The sequence below is a fragment of the Oryzias latipes genome, chromosome 13 (genome assembly GCF_053564925.1).
Source record: "Oryzias latipes strain Hd-rR chromosome 13, Olatipes_Hd-rR_3.1".
NCBI classification, from domain to species: Eukaryota; Metazoa; Chordata; class Actinopteri; order Beloniformes; family Adrianichthyidae; genus Oryzias; species Oryzias latipes.
In genome coordinates this window covers 29,501,462-29,515,175 of record NC_136249.1, presented here as the reverse complement: position 1 = coordinate 29,515,175, position 13,714 = coordinate 29,501,462, and the positions used below count along the sequence as shown (strand labels likewise).

Here is a 13,714-nt window from a genome sequence, read left to right as displayed (position 1 = left end):
ACTACATCCAAACATTGAGATGTTAACAGCATAGCTTTTACTGCAGTGTTTTGATTCTTTAGACAACTAAAACCCTTGAACTGCTTACACAACTAACATATACTTTCAGCAGATTCTGTCGTTAGGCAACACTTGACTAGTTTAAAGTAATGTAAAGCGGTGCGTATTGGTCAAAAGCGGATATTAAAAAGCTGCTTTCCTCCACTACAAAATCTGCTGATTTGTGTTGATTGTGTAAACCACATGTGTCAAACTCAAGGCTCGGCGGCCAAATGTGGCCGCCGGGCCACCGAGGGACCAGTGTATATCCCTTTCAGGTCTTGATCTACAGTTTGCCATTTGATTCAGAAATGTGAGCCAATTGTTTCTGACTGCACAAAAAAGTCTAGACTTTCACTAAAAGAGAAGAGGAAAAAACAGGAAACATGAAAGGTTGAAAATAGCAAAGTGACTTGGGGGGCAGTCTGTCCCAACACCCTGTTAACATCAGTGCCAGCCAAAAGGCCACATACTGGCCAAACACTTTGCTCCCCGAGCTTCTGACTGAAGATCAAAACCAGAGTCCTGTTCATACTATCAGCTGCCCACCGCTCTGTTGGCAAAATCCTGTAAACCGATGAGTCACAAGGCCGGCGTTATCACAGCAGCCCTCCCCGACGTCGGCCCCCTCCACACGTAGACAATACTTTCTAAATTAAACCGCCAGATATCCCGTTTTGACCTCACTTACCCTAAACTTGTACTTGGTGCTCCTGTGGAGATTCCTGATGGTGTGGGAAAGCTCTTCACCGTCGTAGCTCCGCTGGAAGCCGTATCCCTGAGACAAAGATGGAAAAACTCAGGATGAACCATAACCAAGAATCCCTAAGGTCACCATGCAACAAAAACACACGAACCACATAAACTATTCAACACCGGTTATGTTTAGTTTACTACACCGTGAAAAGAAACAGATAAATATTTTAACTGGACATAATCCAACTTTGGCGTACCGAGCCTTCCTCCTCCATCTCCAAAATGTAGGAAATGTCATCCTCCTTTGGAGAACTGCTGGGCCTCTGCCACTTCACACACAACCAGGTCACTCCCGCCGTCTCCAGTTCTGGAGGGAAGGGTGGCAATGGCACACTGCATGAGGTGAACAGGTCCACCACTTCACTGAACTCACTGGGGAAGGGCAGAGAGAGACAGAGGATGGGAGAGAATGGGAGGAAGAGACAGCAAAGTGTGTCAGACGCACATGGACAGATGGGGACAGTGAGTGGAAGAGACAGTAACATAAAAATGGAGACCGGTGAGGGCACCACCCATGGAATAACTGCACTCATTAGAGCTCTTACCTTACACCCATGTCATTTTCTGCTGCGAGGCGAAACGAGTATCTTGTAGCTGGAGTAAGCTTGGTCACTCTGTACTGCTTCTGAGGTCCACTATAGCACTTTTCAAAAATGCCTGTGCCTTTCCCCTTTCCAAACAAAGAAAACATGTTTAGTTAAAGAAATACACCAATAAGATCGTCTTTACATATACAGTGGTCCCTCGTTGATCACAGCAGTTATGTTCTAAAAGTAACTTGCCAGAGGTGAAATCTGTAAGGTGGTTAACTTTATTTTTTTTCAGCTATTCTAGATTACTTAAAGACCCACTGTGATTTAAAAAATTAGTGTTTTTGATGTTTTTAACACGTTCTTGTGGCATTTTTTGATGATGGAGGACATCTATATACATATATACATGAACAAAAAATTAAGATCAAATTGCACTTCTTAATATTTCCTTATTCAAAGCGTTGTACATTAGGAGCAGATGAAAAAAATGCTGTTTAAAAAAAATTGTATTTTTATGTAGAAAATACGCTAGGAGTGCCACAAGCTCCGCTCCATTCTGATGCATCCACTTGTGGACGACTAGATCCACAGCTGGATAGCTCCAATACTGCTCGCCATTTTTGTTGCACCGGTAATGTTAGGTTGGGGGTGTGAGAGGCTGTGAGCTAGCGGGAGAGATTGTAAACAGACAGCTCTCAGGTAAGAACAAGGGAAGGGAGGCGGGGTTGCTCCATGCCAACAACTCAGTTGCTCTGCAGAAACTATGTCCAAGAAAAATAGATCAGAGGATGATCGGAGTGGGTCTTAAAGGCTGTAAACTTCTACCTACTCACTTTATAAAACAACAAAATGAACACATTGAAAATTAATTTAAATTATTAGGATGCAGAACACAAAAAATGACTCAAAATTTTTTACTAAAAGACTCGCAGAATAGCAAGACCCCAAAAGGATGAACCGTGATATAGCGAGGGACCACTGTAAAACAAAGAAATGTAAACTGTACAATCTGTTAAATAAAATGTTACCTCATCCCATTGAAGAATGTAGTTCAGAATTTTGGAGCCATTGTCACACGAAGCCTGATATGAAGCAGACCGATTAGTCAACGGTAACGAGAAAACTTGAATGTCTTTGCCTTTCATGATCAAATATGAATGCAGGATATGTTTGGTTCACAGATCCAGTACTAAACATTTTATCCAACTGACATGTTGCTTTTAGCTTCAAGTACCATCAGGTGGATACCTCTGAGCAACGGCCGCATAAAAGAGTTTGTTACTCAGGGTAGAAAAGTTGTGCTGCTGACTGTTTAGAAGATTTAAGCTCAAACAGGGATAACAAACAATCCAGGCAACAGTGAAACAGCTGAAGATGATGGATGCTTATTGTTCAACAGTCCACAGAGAGTGTGCTTCCTGCTGCCAGGAAAGAGCAATGTTTAAATTCTGAATCTCATTTGGACATGGCAGAAGTATGTTCATCCAAGCATGCCCTCAGAACAGGATTACCAATATGCTTAATGCAGTTAAAGCAAAAAATAAAATTGATTCTGGGTGTTGTGCTTAAATACTGCTGCGCCTAATGCCTTTTACAATGAGGTTGTATGTTTAACGGCTTCATTTCTGACACATAATTGTTGAACTGCTTGGAAAACAATGGTAGGAAATCCATTTTTATTGACCAAATGAAAGAATCATACAAGACAAAACTAAGCAGGATTACTTAAAAATACTGCCAACTTTTAAATGTAAATTTGTTCAAATGATTTATTGTTCCAGCTTTATCTAACAGCCATTTTTGATCTTTTATGTTTTGATTTAAGGTTGAATAAAAAATGCCTGCACAGCAGTGCCGCTTATGTTTGCGACCAAACCGCTCGGCATTAATGCTTGAAGCTCTTTTGAAGTATTTTCATTAAAATGCCCAAAGTCAGGAGCATTAAGATAAACAACAGGTGGTGCTGCTCTGCAGTCAGCAGTCATTAAGCAAATGCAGGAAAATGATGACATTTAAAGAGCGCAGCTGGAGTCGGTTACAGAAATTCAACATTGCCGTTTAATTCTGTGGATGAAAAAGACTGGGATTATTCTGCATTAATGGCATTAATGTCAAAGGACTGTGATAAGATGCTCATGTAAAATCATAAATGGGTTCACTGTCACTAACTTTTAGCTTTGTAAAGGGGTGGATCTGAACACGGAAGTGAGACTCATTGAGTTTTACTGACATTTGGTGAGCAGCATGGATGGTTGATCCTGAGGTATGCTGTGAAACTGGAAGGAAAGCTGCGCGGCTGGCGTCACGCTTTGTAATGAAACAAATCGAAGCCACTGCAGGAAATGTCCAAGACTTGGGGGGTTGAAAACAATGTGTCACGCCCTTAGAAAAAAATGTAATGTTGCTTTACTGAGTGGTCTACGACCTTAAAAAATGTGTGCGTGCCACCTGCGCACAGGTTTGCTAATTTTTTCCAAGCAGACTGCCCTTATCCACTTGTAAAGACAGTTGTTACTAAGGCATTAACTGTCAATCCTCCTGTAGATAGCATATATTCATTTAAAAACTATATTTTCCTTTTACCTTCCACTGGAGAACAAGGGCATTCTTGGTCCCACTGGCCTTCTTTGGAGGATTGGGGGGGTCTGGCTCACAGCTTAGAGTCGTAAAGCTCACAGGTTCTGATGGGCTTCCCACTATAGAGTTGGACATGGCCTGGACCCTAGAAAAAAATAACCGTTACATGGGGTCTGTCTGTGTGGACAGGATGTTAAGCTGGCAGTAGTTTATGCCAACCTGACGTGATGATCGGTCGCCGGTCGTAGACCTTTTAAAGTCGCACTTAGTTCCTCCCCACTGCATCAAAGAAAGTCACGGTTAGTTGGATGTGAGGGCTAAAACTTTGACAGCGGGGGGAAATGAGTCTTCATGTTTGGACTGACCAATACATAGTCTGGTATTTCCCATCTTTCCCCTCAACTGAGACAGAAATGTCATAGCTGAGGGGCTGTGGAGAGCTGGAGTCATCTTCCACGCTGCCATTCTCATTCTCAGGCCTGGCAGGGGCAACCCAGCTGACTTCAGCTCCTCTTGCTTGGATGTCTGACACCTAAAATGCAAAGGTTGGACAAATCACAACTGTAAAAACACAAAACAGTGCTTTTTAACAGTGTCCGCTAAATGTTTAACACACAAATTCAACAATTTGAGCTTTAAAATAAAAAAGTCTTTTCCCTTAGGTTTTAAAACACAGCACTTGACAAAAAGCGAGAGACTTGGATCAAGTCAATGCATCCATGGTACGCTTTTTTTTTTTTTTCCCCCAGCTGCAGGGATGTGCTGTACCATCCTGAGATTTCTCATTCTATTCAGAGGTTTAGAAATACTCCAAACTATACTGCAGGGGGGGAATTATATGTGGAAGAGTCCAATCAGGTCAAGTCCGTAACTCCAACACTCAACCCTGGAGCTTCACCCAAGGCTTTCACTTTCCACTTTTGGTTTCTGGCAGTTGATTCAAACATGAATAGTTTGTTGGAGTGCTAGAAAATAAGCACTTTCTTTTGTAGCTGCTCCTTTCCTGCCTGTATTCATTTTCAACAGCTCTGAACTGAATTACTTTTTGCAGCTTTACAGGAAGTTCCGACTTTCACACACTGTATGAGATAAATCCTCGTTTTCAGTCTGGGAAATTTGAAGGGAGTCTTTGTGGATTTTAAAACACAATTTTCAACAAGGGCCTAAAAATGAACACAGTATTTTAAAACGATAAAAACCAAGAGGAGGTGAATACTCACCACGGGTTTACTGATGGTACTCAGAAATGCGATCAGGGCCTGAGCCTCTTTGTCAAGCACTAAAAAAAACAACAGAACATTTTGTTATTTATTTTTTTCACAAAAACAAGGTTTTTAAGAATAAAGGCAGAAATTTTGTTTGTTTAAATGTTATCAGATTGGTTCGTCGCTACAACGTGCTTCATCTTTCTTTCGTAGAAAGTGTTGATTACAAAAACATGTAAAATTATACCAGGAACATCTTTTCAAATGCATATTTGCATGGTTTTTGCATAGTTTGTCAAATTTACACACATTTTTAATATTTAGTAGGTTTTTGGTTTCATTCCATAAAACTGGACTCTTTTCTACAGAAGTTTGAACTTTATTTTTAAATTGTTTGAAATGTAAGATAGTTGATGTTAAGGAAACTTTAGTTGGTTATTATGAAAAAGAATGGAAAATGAAACTGCTTCAAAAACCAAAATTACAGACTTATTTGCAAATTAAGGACACATTTTCTGCTGAGCCATATGTTATGTACAACTTGAAAAGAGGACAAAGATCCCTATGTGCTCAACCTAGAGCAGGAGTGCTCCCCCTACAGGTGGAAGCAGGGCGCTTTAAAGGTGTTCCTGAGGAGGAAAGACTCTGTGAGGTCTGTGAGCTGGAAGTGGTGGAAGATGAATTTCATTTTTTGTTTTATTGTCCTTTGTACCAAAAACAGAGAATTTGTATGTGTGAGGTAATAGAAAAGAAATTTCCTGATTTGTTTTGGTTATCTGAAAATAACATTTTACGTTGGCTTTTTGAAAATGACATTTTTTGTTTGGCAAATTTTGTGTCAAAGGCATGGACACTTTGTATTCCGTTAGACTCTGACTAGTGGGGGTTATTGGATTTTTGTGATGGGCATGTTTCTATACGTTTTATGTATTTTGTCTTTCAGTGTCATATAAGCCCATGTGGGCTGGGCACATTAGTGCATGACACTTAAATAAATAAAATCATCAAATCATATACTGCGTTTCTTTTATTTCATTTTACTGCAGTAATAGACTACCAAATGATTTCAAGAGCCTTTATGAAGTCACAAGATGTAATTAACTGTTGTGACCATAGGGCAACACGCCATCCCATCATTAAACTGTAAAACCTCTGGACTGCAGCCTTTTGTACCTCTTGACTCCCCGTTTTTTCCCTTGCTGATCTGCTTGTCTGGACAGGTCACCGGATGCCTGTGCTCTGCTTCCAGTCCTTTCCCACCAATGCCGTTGTGAATGTCCACTGCTGGGGGGCTGTTGCAGGACTTTTGCGGGGAGGATGGAGGACTGTCCTTCACCTGGCCTCCTCCTCCTCCTCCTCCACCACCACCACCTCCCTGACGCTCCTTGAGTTTCTTCTGGAGACGTTCGTGTGTTTTGGTAGTTCGGTCGTCTCTGTGGACAAACGTTGGGCGTCCGTGTTGGGGGTGAGAATCTGCAGAGACTGAAGAAACCAACATAGATGAAGTCACAACCTTAAATGCCAGTCGATGTGGTATTAATATGTTAAAAGACTATTTAAGGCTTTTGGCTAAGAGAATGGTCTGTTGTAGGTTTGAACTCACCCTGCTCTGAGAAAATATGGGCAGGATGATATTGGGAGATGTACTGGGAGCTCAAGTCACCCACACCTCCTGCCATGCTTGTGTACAGGTGAGGAGGAGGGGGCATCATGGCGGGGTGTGGGATGAAGGCAGGCATGTGTGCATGGGGAGGAGGTGGAGGATGATGCAGCGGGGAATGTCCCCCTGGGTGGAAATCTGGTTGCTGAGGTAAAACCAGAACCCGCCGCACTCCGTTCTCTTCTATGATCTAGAAAGAGAAAAACAGCCAGGCTTGCTTATAATCCATGAGACTATGATCACCTAACAGCTGAAAAGAATTAGAGTTGAAGAAATACCTGTGAAACGTATCCAGGAGGCACATAGATTGGAGGCACTGAACCATTTGGAGACATCATGGGAACCTGAGCAGGACCTGTGAGGAGACAGGAATCAATGACGCTCCCTTTATTTTAAAGGCGGACAACATTTTCTTTAATTCTTCGTAAAGTGCCTAATACAACACATTTCTCATCATTTTTAATAAAAAAAAGTATATTAAAATGATAAACACTTATTTTCAACCGGATTTCTTTAAAGTACACAATTTAAAAAAACTTTCACTGCTTGACTGTAAAAAAAAAAAATACTATGATTAAACATTCTGCAAAAACAGGCGGGAAGAAAAAGTGCATTTCTCAAATACTGGCAAATGCAAGCAGACCACTTTCCAAAAGTGCTGAGAAACAAAGTTTCTTGCTCTGTTGTTGAGGCCAGTTCAGCGGCTTAGCTCAGCTCAGAGAAGTGACAGCTCAGCAGAAACCCTTGGAGAGGGAAACACAGGCATCTCTCAGCCAAGCTGCACTTTTCTGTTCTTCTGGAACCATGAAACAAACAGTGGGCTAAAACTGCAGAAAACAAGCAGCACAGGACAGGGATTCAGTCTCCTACCAAGAAAATCCACTTTTTTTCTGTAGCTGTGGTTTCAACAGATGATGTCAAAAGCAACAAAACTAAAAAAAAGAAAAAACCTGAACAACTTTTCCTGCTGACATTCAGACAAAGCCAAGTTCATTTTTTCAAACTCTTTGAAGGGGGAGGGATTTTAATTTTTACAATATAGTTTGCTGTTTTGATCTCTACAAGCACCACACAGTCCAATGATGCTGAACATGTATATAAATTTGCAGGATTTAAAATGTTAACAGCACTAAAAACATACATGGAAGCAGAAATTCTTGGGAGGAGCTGCAGTAACTACCGAGTAAACACCTAAAAGAAAAATGACTCAAGTTCAGAGTTCACTGCTGTTCTCCACACAGCAAAGACTGTGAAACACTAAAGCAATAGAATATGACAAGTACTTTTGCAGTGCAAACTAAAGGCTAAACCAACAACAATCTAGGGGATTATAATAGGTGCTGCATATGAGAGTGCTGGTTTGGTGAGCAGCCGTATGTTCTCACTGATTTCATTCAAAGAAACTTTTATAGCTCAAAGCAGACATTTCATTCCATTCTACTGCAGCTCAAAGTCTCACAAAGTACGTCTGTTGATCTGCTAAGGCTAAATAAATAATTGAAATTGCATAGCCATCTATAGTAAAAAGATAAACAATGAAGGGACTTTACGAGACCTGCACAACAAATCTCAAATTTAACGTTATCGCAATATTAAGCTGTGCAATATGCAAATCGCAAAAGATGGCAAAAATTGCAATGAATGTTTACCTTGAATGTGTTAAAATAATCTTAAGGCAGCTTGACGTATTTAACAAATCAAATAAATCCATTTATGCATTTGACCAATCGGTTGGGCCCCGTCACGTTGTTGACCAATCAGACGGAGCTCTTTTATGTTAGGTGTTCGCCTCCTATGCAGACGAAGGTCATTTGGAGTATAATTGATGTTGACTCTTTTTTTAAACTGTTGGAGTGGAAATTATGTTTTTGGTTGTTTTGCTATTTGTTTATGTATCGCAAGTTATATCGTCATCGCAATACTGATCACTAATATCAGGGGTTTTCTAGAGTACACAGAGATTTTACTCAAACTTAACTGACTATGCAAGGTGACAGAGCATTACTCTTCCATTTATTAGGAAGATGTTGGTAAATACAAAAAAAAAAAATCAAGGCAGTAGCTCCTTAATGTGTGGGTCCGAGCTCAGTGTTGAATCATTGACACATCTGCTGTTATGATTTCATGTTGTCAAGCACCCAGGATGGTATACCATGTCATGATCTTATCGCACTGACCTGGTGGACCGTGCTATCTATCAGCCAGGCCATAACAAAACGCATCCACATCACAGAGAGCTATGACGACACTGTGTAGACCAATGATCCTGCAGGGCACATGCTACAGCTAATAAACCCTCTAACATAAAACCGATAACAGATAGGCAGGTCATATTAAAGTGGGACAACAAACACAAACAGAGCCATTTCTTTACCTGGAAGCACAGCATGCGGAACAAGACTAAATCTGAATGCAGTGAGGGGGCAGCTGCATCGGCTCATCCATTATTGATTTCATATTAGAATATAATTCGAGTGGGAGTTCAAAGTGTTTACTGTTAACTCCACTCGCTTTTAAGATAAATTAGGTGGACATTACGCCTCAAAGTACTCGGCTGTGTAGTTGCCTAATGACTGATAAAGGCAATTCTACTTAGTGCTGCTGATGCTGACGAGCAGCAGATGAGACGAATCGCATTAGTATCCTTTGTTGTCCATTTATTTGGTTTATTCCAGCTTTTACACTCTTGGGATAAGAGGGCTTGTAACACATGGAAGCTAGGATGAATGACACTAAAGCAACTGTTGCAGAGGGAGGGGGAAGGGAAAAAAAGGTGGGCGGGGGGAGACGGTTGGGGGCATCGCTTTTACATCAAACTGACGCACGACTACTAACAGCAGTTGGTAAAAAAAGAAAAAAGTAAATAAAAAAAGATAAATAAAACAAAAGGCCACATCGCCCTGCCCCCTCCCGAGTCAACGGGAGCGCCGGTTGTGCTGACGTGGCGGTGGAGTGCCAGCCTTCCAGAAGAAGCAGCCATGAGAAAAAACATCAGCCATCCTCCAGGGGAGGAAAAACAAACGCACACACAAGGGAGAAGGCCAGATACACGCTGAACACATTTATACAAAGATGTGCTAAGGTTGTGAGTCCACACTGAGAAATAATCCATCTCATAAAGTAAAAAAAAAAACAATACAGAAGACAAAAATAAGGGCTAGGAGTTCACACAGGTCTTATGAGGCACACTGCAGACGGAGGAAATTTAGCAGACTTAGTGTTAAAATATTGGCAGGAATCCAAGCACACTGTCAGGTTAATTCTGCTGTACAAATGACTCCTTGACTTTAGGTGGGGGACTGAAATAACAGATCAAAAATATGTTCTTTATAAGCTGCCTGGATTAACAGAAACAGGTAAAAAAATGGAGGAAAACACAGGATAAAACCATAATAATTCCAAAAAAAAAGACATATTTGTCATTTGAGCCCTCAAGTGATGTAAAACGGACCACAAAACTATGTAGGATGTTTGATTACTGATTAAAATTATTTCCCCCCAAAAAATATCAGAAAACGAGTGAAGTAAGGCAGAACATTAAACAATATAAATAAAAACCAAATACTGAACTATTGGTGACAGACAAAAGCAGCAGTTACAATAATTTAAGACCCACCCAGATCATCTTTTGACGTACTGTCAAACATCCCCATTGGTTCTTTAATTATTATTGTGCCCATTTTTAACCAAAATTGGAAAAACCTGTTGTTTTCTAAGACAGTTTCTGCACAACAGCAGTAGTTCATCAGAAATTTGTCTCTGAGTTTTGGGCGGGACTGTTGGCATTGCTGAGAGCTCTGCATTTACAAGCTCTTCCACTCGCTTACAGCCCCTCCCACTCCCAACCTAACATTATCAGTGCAAAAAAATGGCGAGCAATATTGCAGCTATCCAGCCGTAGAGGTTTGAGTATCAGTATCAGACGAGGAAAACAAAGGTGGATGTAGTTGTCAACAAGTGGATGCATCAGAATGGAGTAGAGCAGAGGGTTTGTGGCCCGCCCAGTGTATTTTCTACATCACTAAAACCCTGTTGCTCCTTGATTTACAACCATTGAATGAAGAAATACTCAAAAATGCAATTTTCTTTTTTATTTCCTTTATCATCAGAAAAATACCATAAGAAAATGTTAAAAACACAGTGTTCATCGAAGTGGGTCTTTAATGATGTTTTTTTTTGTTTGCTTTCCCTTTTTCTTTTTTTCTTTCTAGATGAAAATCTGGCGAACAGTTCTCTTTCAGCACGCCACCGTTTTCTTCCAGGGCAGGAAACGTCCATCAATTAGAGGAGCAATAATTTGCAGTAAGCTTAACATTCTATGGACAGATTAGGCAGCCATGCATGAGTACACTTGCCCTCGGCCAGGCTGCTTATCCAAAATATGCCAGTAAGCATCCAACAACTTGCCAATCCTCCCTACACTCAGATGGAGTCAGAAAAATAGGAAACACTTTTCATGTTGATCTGTTTAAACCAGAGCCCACAGGAGGAAGCAGAGCAGAAGCAAACAACGGAAGACTTTAATAAGAACAGCTATTTTTTCCCCAGATGTTAGTAAACTATGATTTCCCCGAGACGTCAAGTCAGTCAGCCGCATGGTTCCTACAATCCCACTGGAGTGACTGATGTTTACAGGAAGGAAGGGAATCAGTAACCTCATGCTTGTGCTTATTACAAAACATCACAGCCTGCTGCGGCTTCGGCTCTGAGCCAGACTCAACCAGAGCAAACAGAGGCCACAACTGCAGGGGCCTGATTTTTTTTTTCTTGTTTTCCCCAGATAATGAATTATTGGAGTCTGTTTAAGAAATAAAGAATGTACTTTAAAACCTCAGCTTCCTCCCAAGTTCCTGTCTGTAAAAAAACAAATCTTCCGAGCTCAGACATGGTAATTTGAATCCAGAAAAGCAAAAACAGTCGACCTGAAATAGAATCATCCTTTATGTGATTCTAAACAGAGAAAGCTTTATTAAAACATCTGTTTTGGTCTTTTCTCACCTTCTTTTAGCACACTTCTCACACTTTCTTACTCTTTAGTCTGGTTAAAAAAAGCAGCGGCACAAAGAGCCTCGAGCGCAGTCATTCTCAAAGCTTCTTACAGCAGAAGCTGTGAGTGAACAGTCTGCAAGCGCATGTTTGTGTGCATATCCTTGGAGTTAGGTGGGGGAGGTGAGTATAAAAGGAGAGTCTTAATGCGGCTGGTGTGTGCGGTCCAATTATGTGAAGCGTATGTAGCGAGCTTGATTTGTGAAAGGATGCTGTGGATGAGTAAATCATTTTCACAGTTGTGCATATGGGTCTTGTTATTGAATAATTTTCTAATGCAGGTGACGAAAAACCCTTTAGAACACAGTTTGGGTTACTATTTTTATGACTTTAGAGCAGATGTGTGCAGGGAAAAAAAGGAAATGTTAATGCCGTTTTAGTTGGGTGAAAATGTCCTTTCAACTTTTGTACCCATAATTGAGCAACGGAAGCACCGGCGTCTGAAACCTGCTGTGTATAGTTTCAGATTCTTGAGATTTTTTAAAAGTTTTATTTCAGTTATTTAGCGATAGGCAAAGATTCGTGCAGAAAATACAGTCTTACCAAAGAAAAGTCTTAAAGTTAGAGCATTTCTTGGTTGTAGCAGATGGACATCGCAAGGTCTGCAGAGCCGGTGGTGACAGAACAGACTTGAATGAGTATGAGTGCTTTTTCTTGTGTTTCGGTAAAATCATGTTATAAAATTAACATGTTTTTATGAACACATTTATCAGGAAAAGTCTCCAAAATGTGTGTTAGCTAGGTCTCAATCCCACGAGCCTGGAAGATATTGATGAGGTTGTGGGCGGGAAAAGGGTGCACTGTCCTTTCCTTTCCTAATGATGCATCATGCTCAGCTGGACCTGTTGACAGCTAAAAAAAATTAAACAACCTTTCATTTTCTATTTTAGAAACATAAGGTGAGTTGGCTGTATTAGGATTTATTGTCACTGAGAAACAAGCTGGATTATTTTTATTTTCCCATATTTTTTATATTAATTCTTAAATAACTGCTTTTTTTTCCCCCTTTCAGTTATTTGCTATTAAGGTGTCAAAAAAAGAGATGTTTATGTTCATTGATTTAGAAGACTTTTTATATTTGTACCAATTTGGAAAAAATGTAGATTTGTCTTTGCATGGCCAAGACAAGGAAAGTCTCACATTAAAACTACAGGAATATCTACTTTGTCCCAGCTTTTCTTGTCAACATGTAGGTCCTCTTAAGGAGAGCCTTCACTAGCTTGATCCTCCAAAATATTTTGGAATGCTAGATATTTGGTCTGAGGTGCCCGCTTGTCTGAGAGGCTCCTGAGTGAGTGTTGCAGTGACAATGGGTAGTAACACTTTGTCTTTATGAGAACCTGTACCATGTACCTCAGATAAGAAATATCTATGTTATGTACTTCAGATAAAAAACAGGCTTGAAATGGGTGTTAATATTTATGAAAAGTGATGTACCTTTTGGGCTAAAAAGATACATGATAGGAGTTTATGAGCCACGAAAACATCAAAAAAAGGTTACCCTAACACAAGGGTCGGCAACCGGCGGCTCCGGAGCCGCAGACAGCGAGCCGAGCCGCAAGCGGCTCCTATGATGTTCTAAGATTGTCTTTGTGCCTTTAACCCTTGTGCTATCTTAGATGACCCCACCCTTACATTGACGTGTTCTCCCTACCATGACAAAGGTGGATAAAGATGGAAAGATTTCATGTAATCCATGGACACCAGTGAAGATCACAAATCATTGAAGAAAAAAGGTTCATAGCACTGTCTAGTGGGTCTAGATGACCCAACTCCCAATGTTAAAGTGCCTAGGATAGCAAAAGGGTTAACACTGTCAGGTAGTTTGAGCGGGCGGAGGAAGAGAGCAGCATGAAACCGCGAAGGGGGCGTTTCTGCAGCTGGGAACGCCGACCAGA

General features: G+C 40.7%; 1 protein-coding gene across 6 annotated transcripts in view; it reads right to left on the bottom strand.

Annotated features, from left to right (window-relative positions):
* The window catches only part of fndc3a (fibronectin type III domain containing 3A), a 54,341-nt gene that overhangs the window by 15,532 nt on the left and 25,095 nt on the right, over positions 1-13,714 (bottom strand). For all 6 annotated transcript variants that reach the window (XM_078956611.1, XM_011482314.4, XM_011482315.4 and 3 more), the window contains 11 exons: positions 7,049-7,125; positions 6,714-6,960; positions 6,284-6,592; positions 5,126-5,184; positions 4,271-4,437; positions 4,125-4,184; positions 3,912-4,050; positions 2,357-2,410; positions 1,341-1,465; positions 993-1,167; positions 731-817 (listed from right to left, as the gene is read on the bottom strand). In XM_078956611.1, the coding sequence (XP_078812737.1) occupies positions 731-817; positions 993-1,167; positions 1,341-1,465; positions 2,357-2,410; positions 3,912-4,050; positions 4,125-4,184; positions 4,271-4,437; positions 5,126-5,184; positions 6,284-6,592; positions 6,714-6,960; positions 7,049-7,125 (1,499 nt within the window). The remainder of the gene's footprint in view (positions 1-730; positions 818-992; positions 1,168-1,340; positions 1,466-2,356; positions 2,411-3,911; positions 4,051-4,124; positions 4,185-4,270; positions 4,438-5,125; positions 5,185-6,283; positions 6,593-6,713; positions 6,961-7,048; positions 7,126-13,714) is intronic.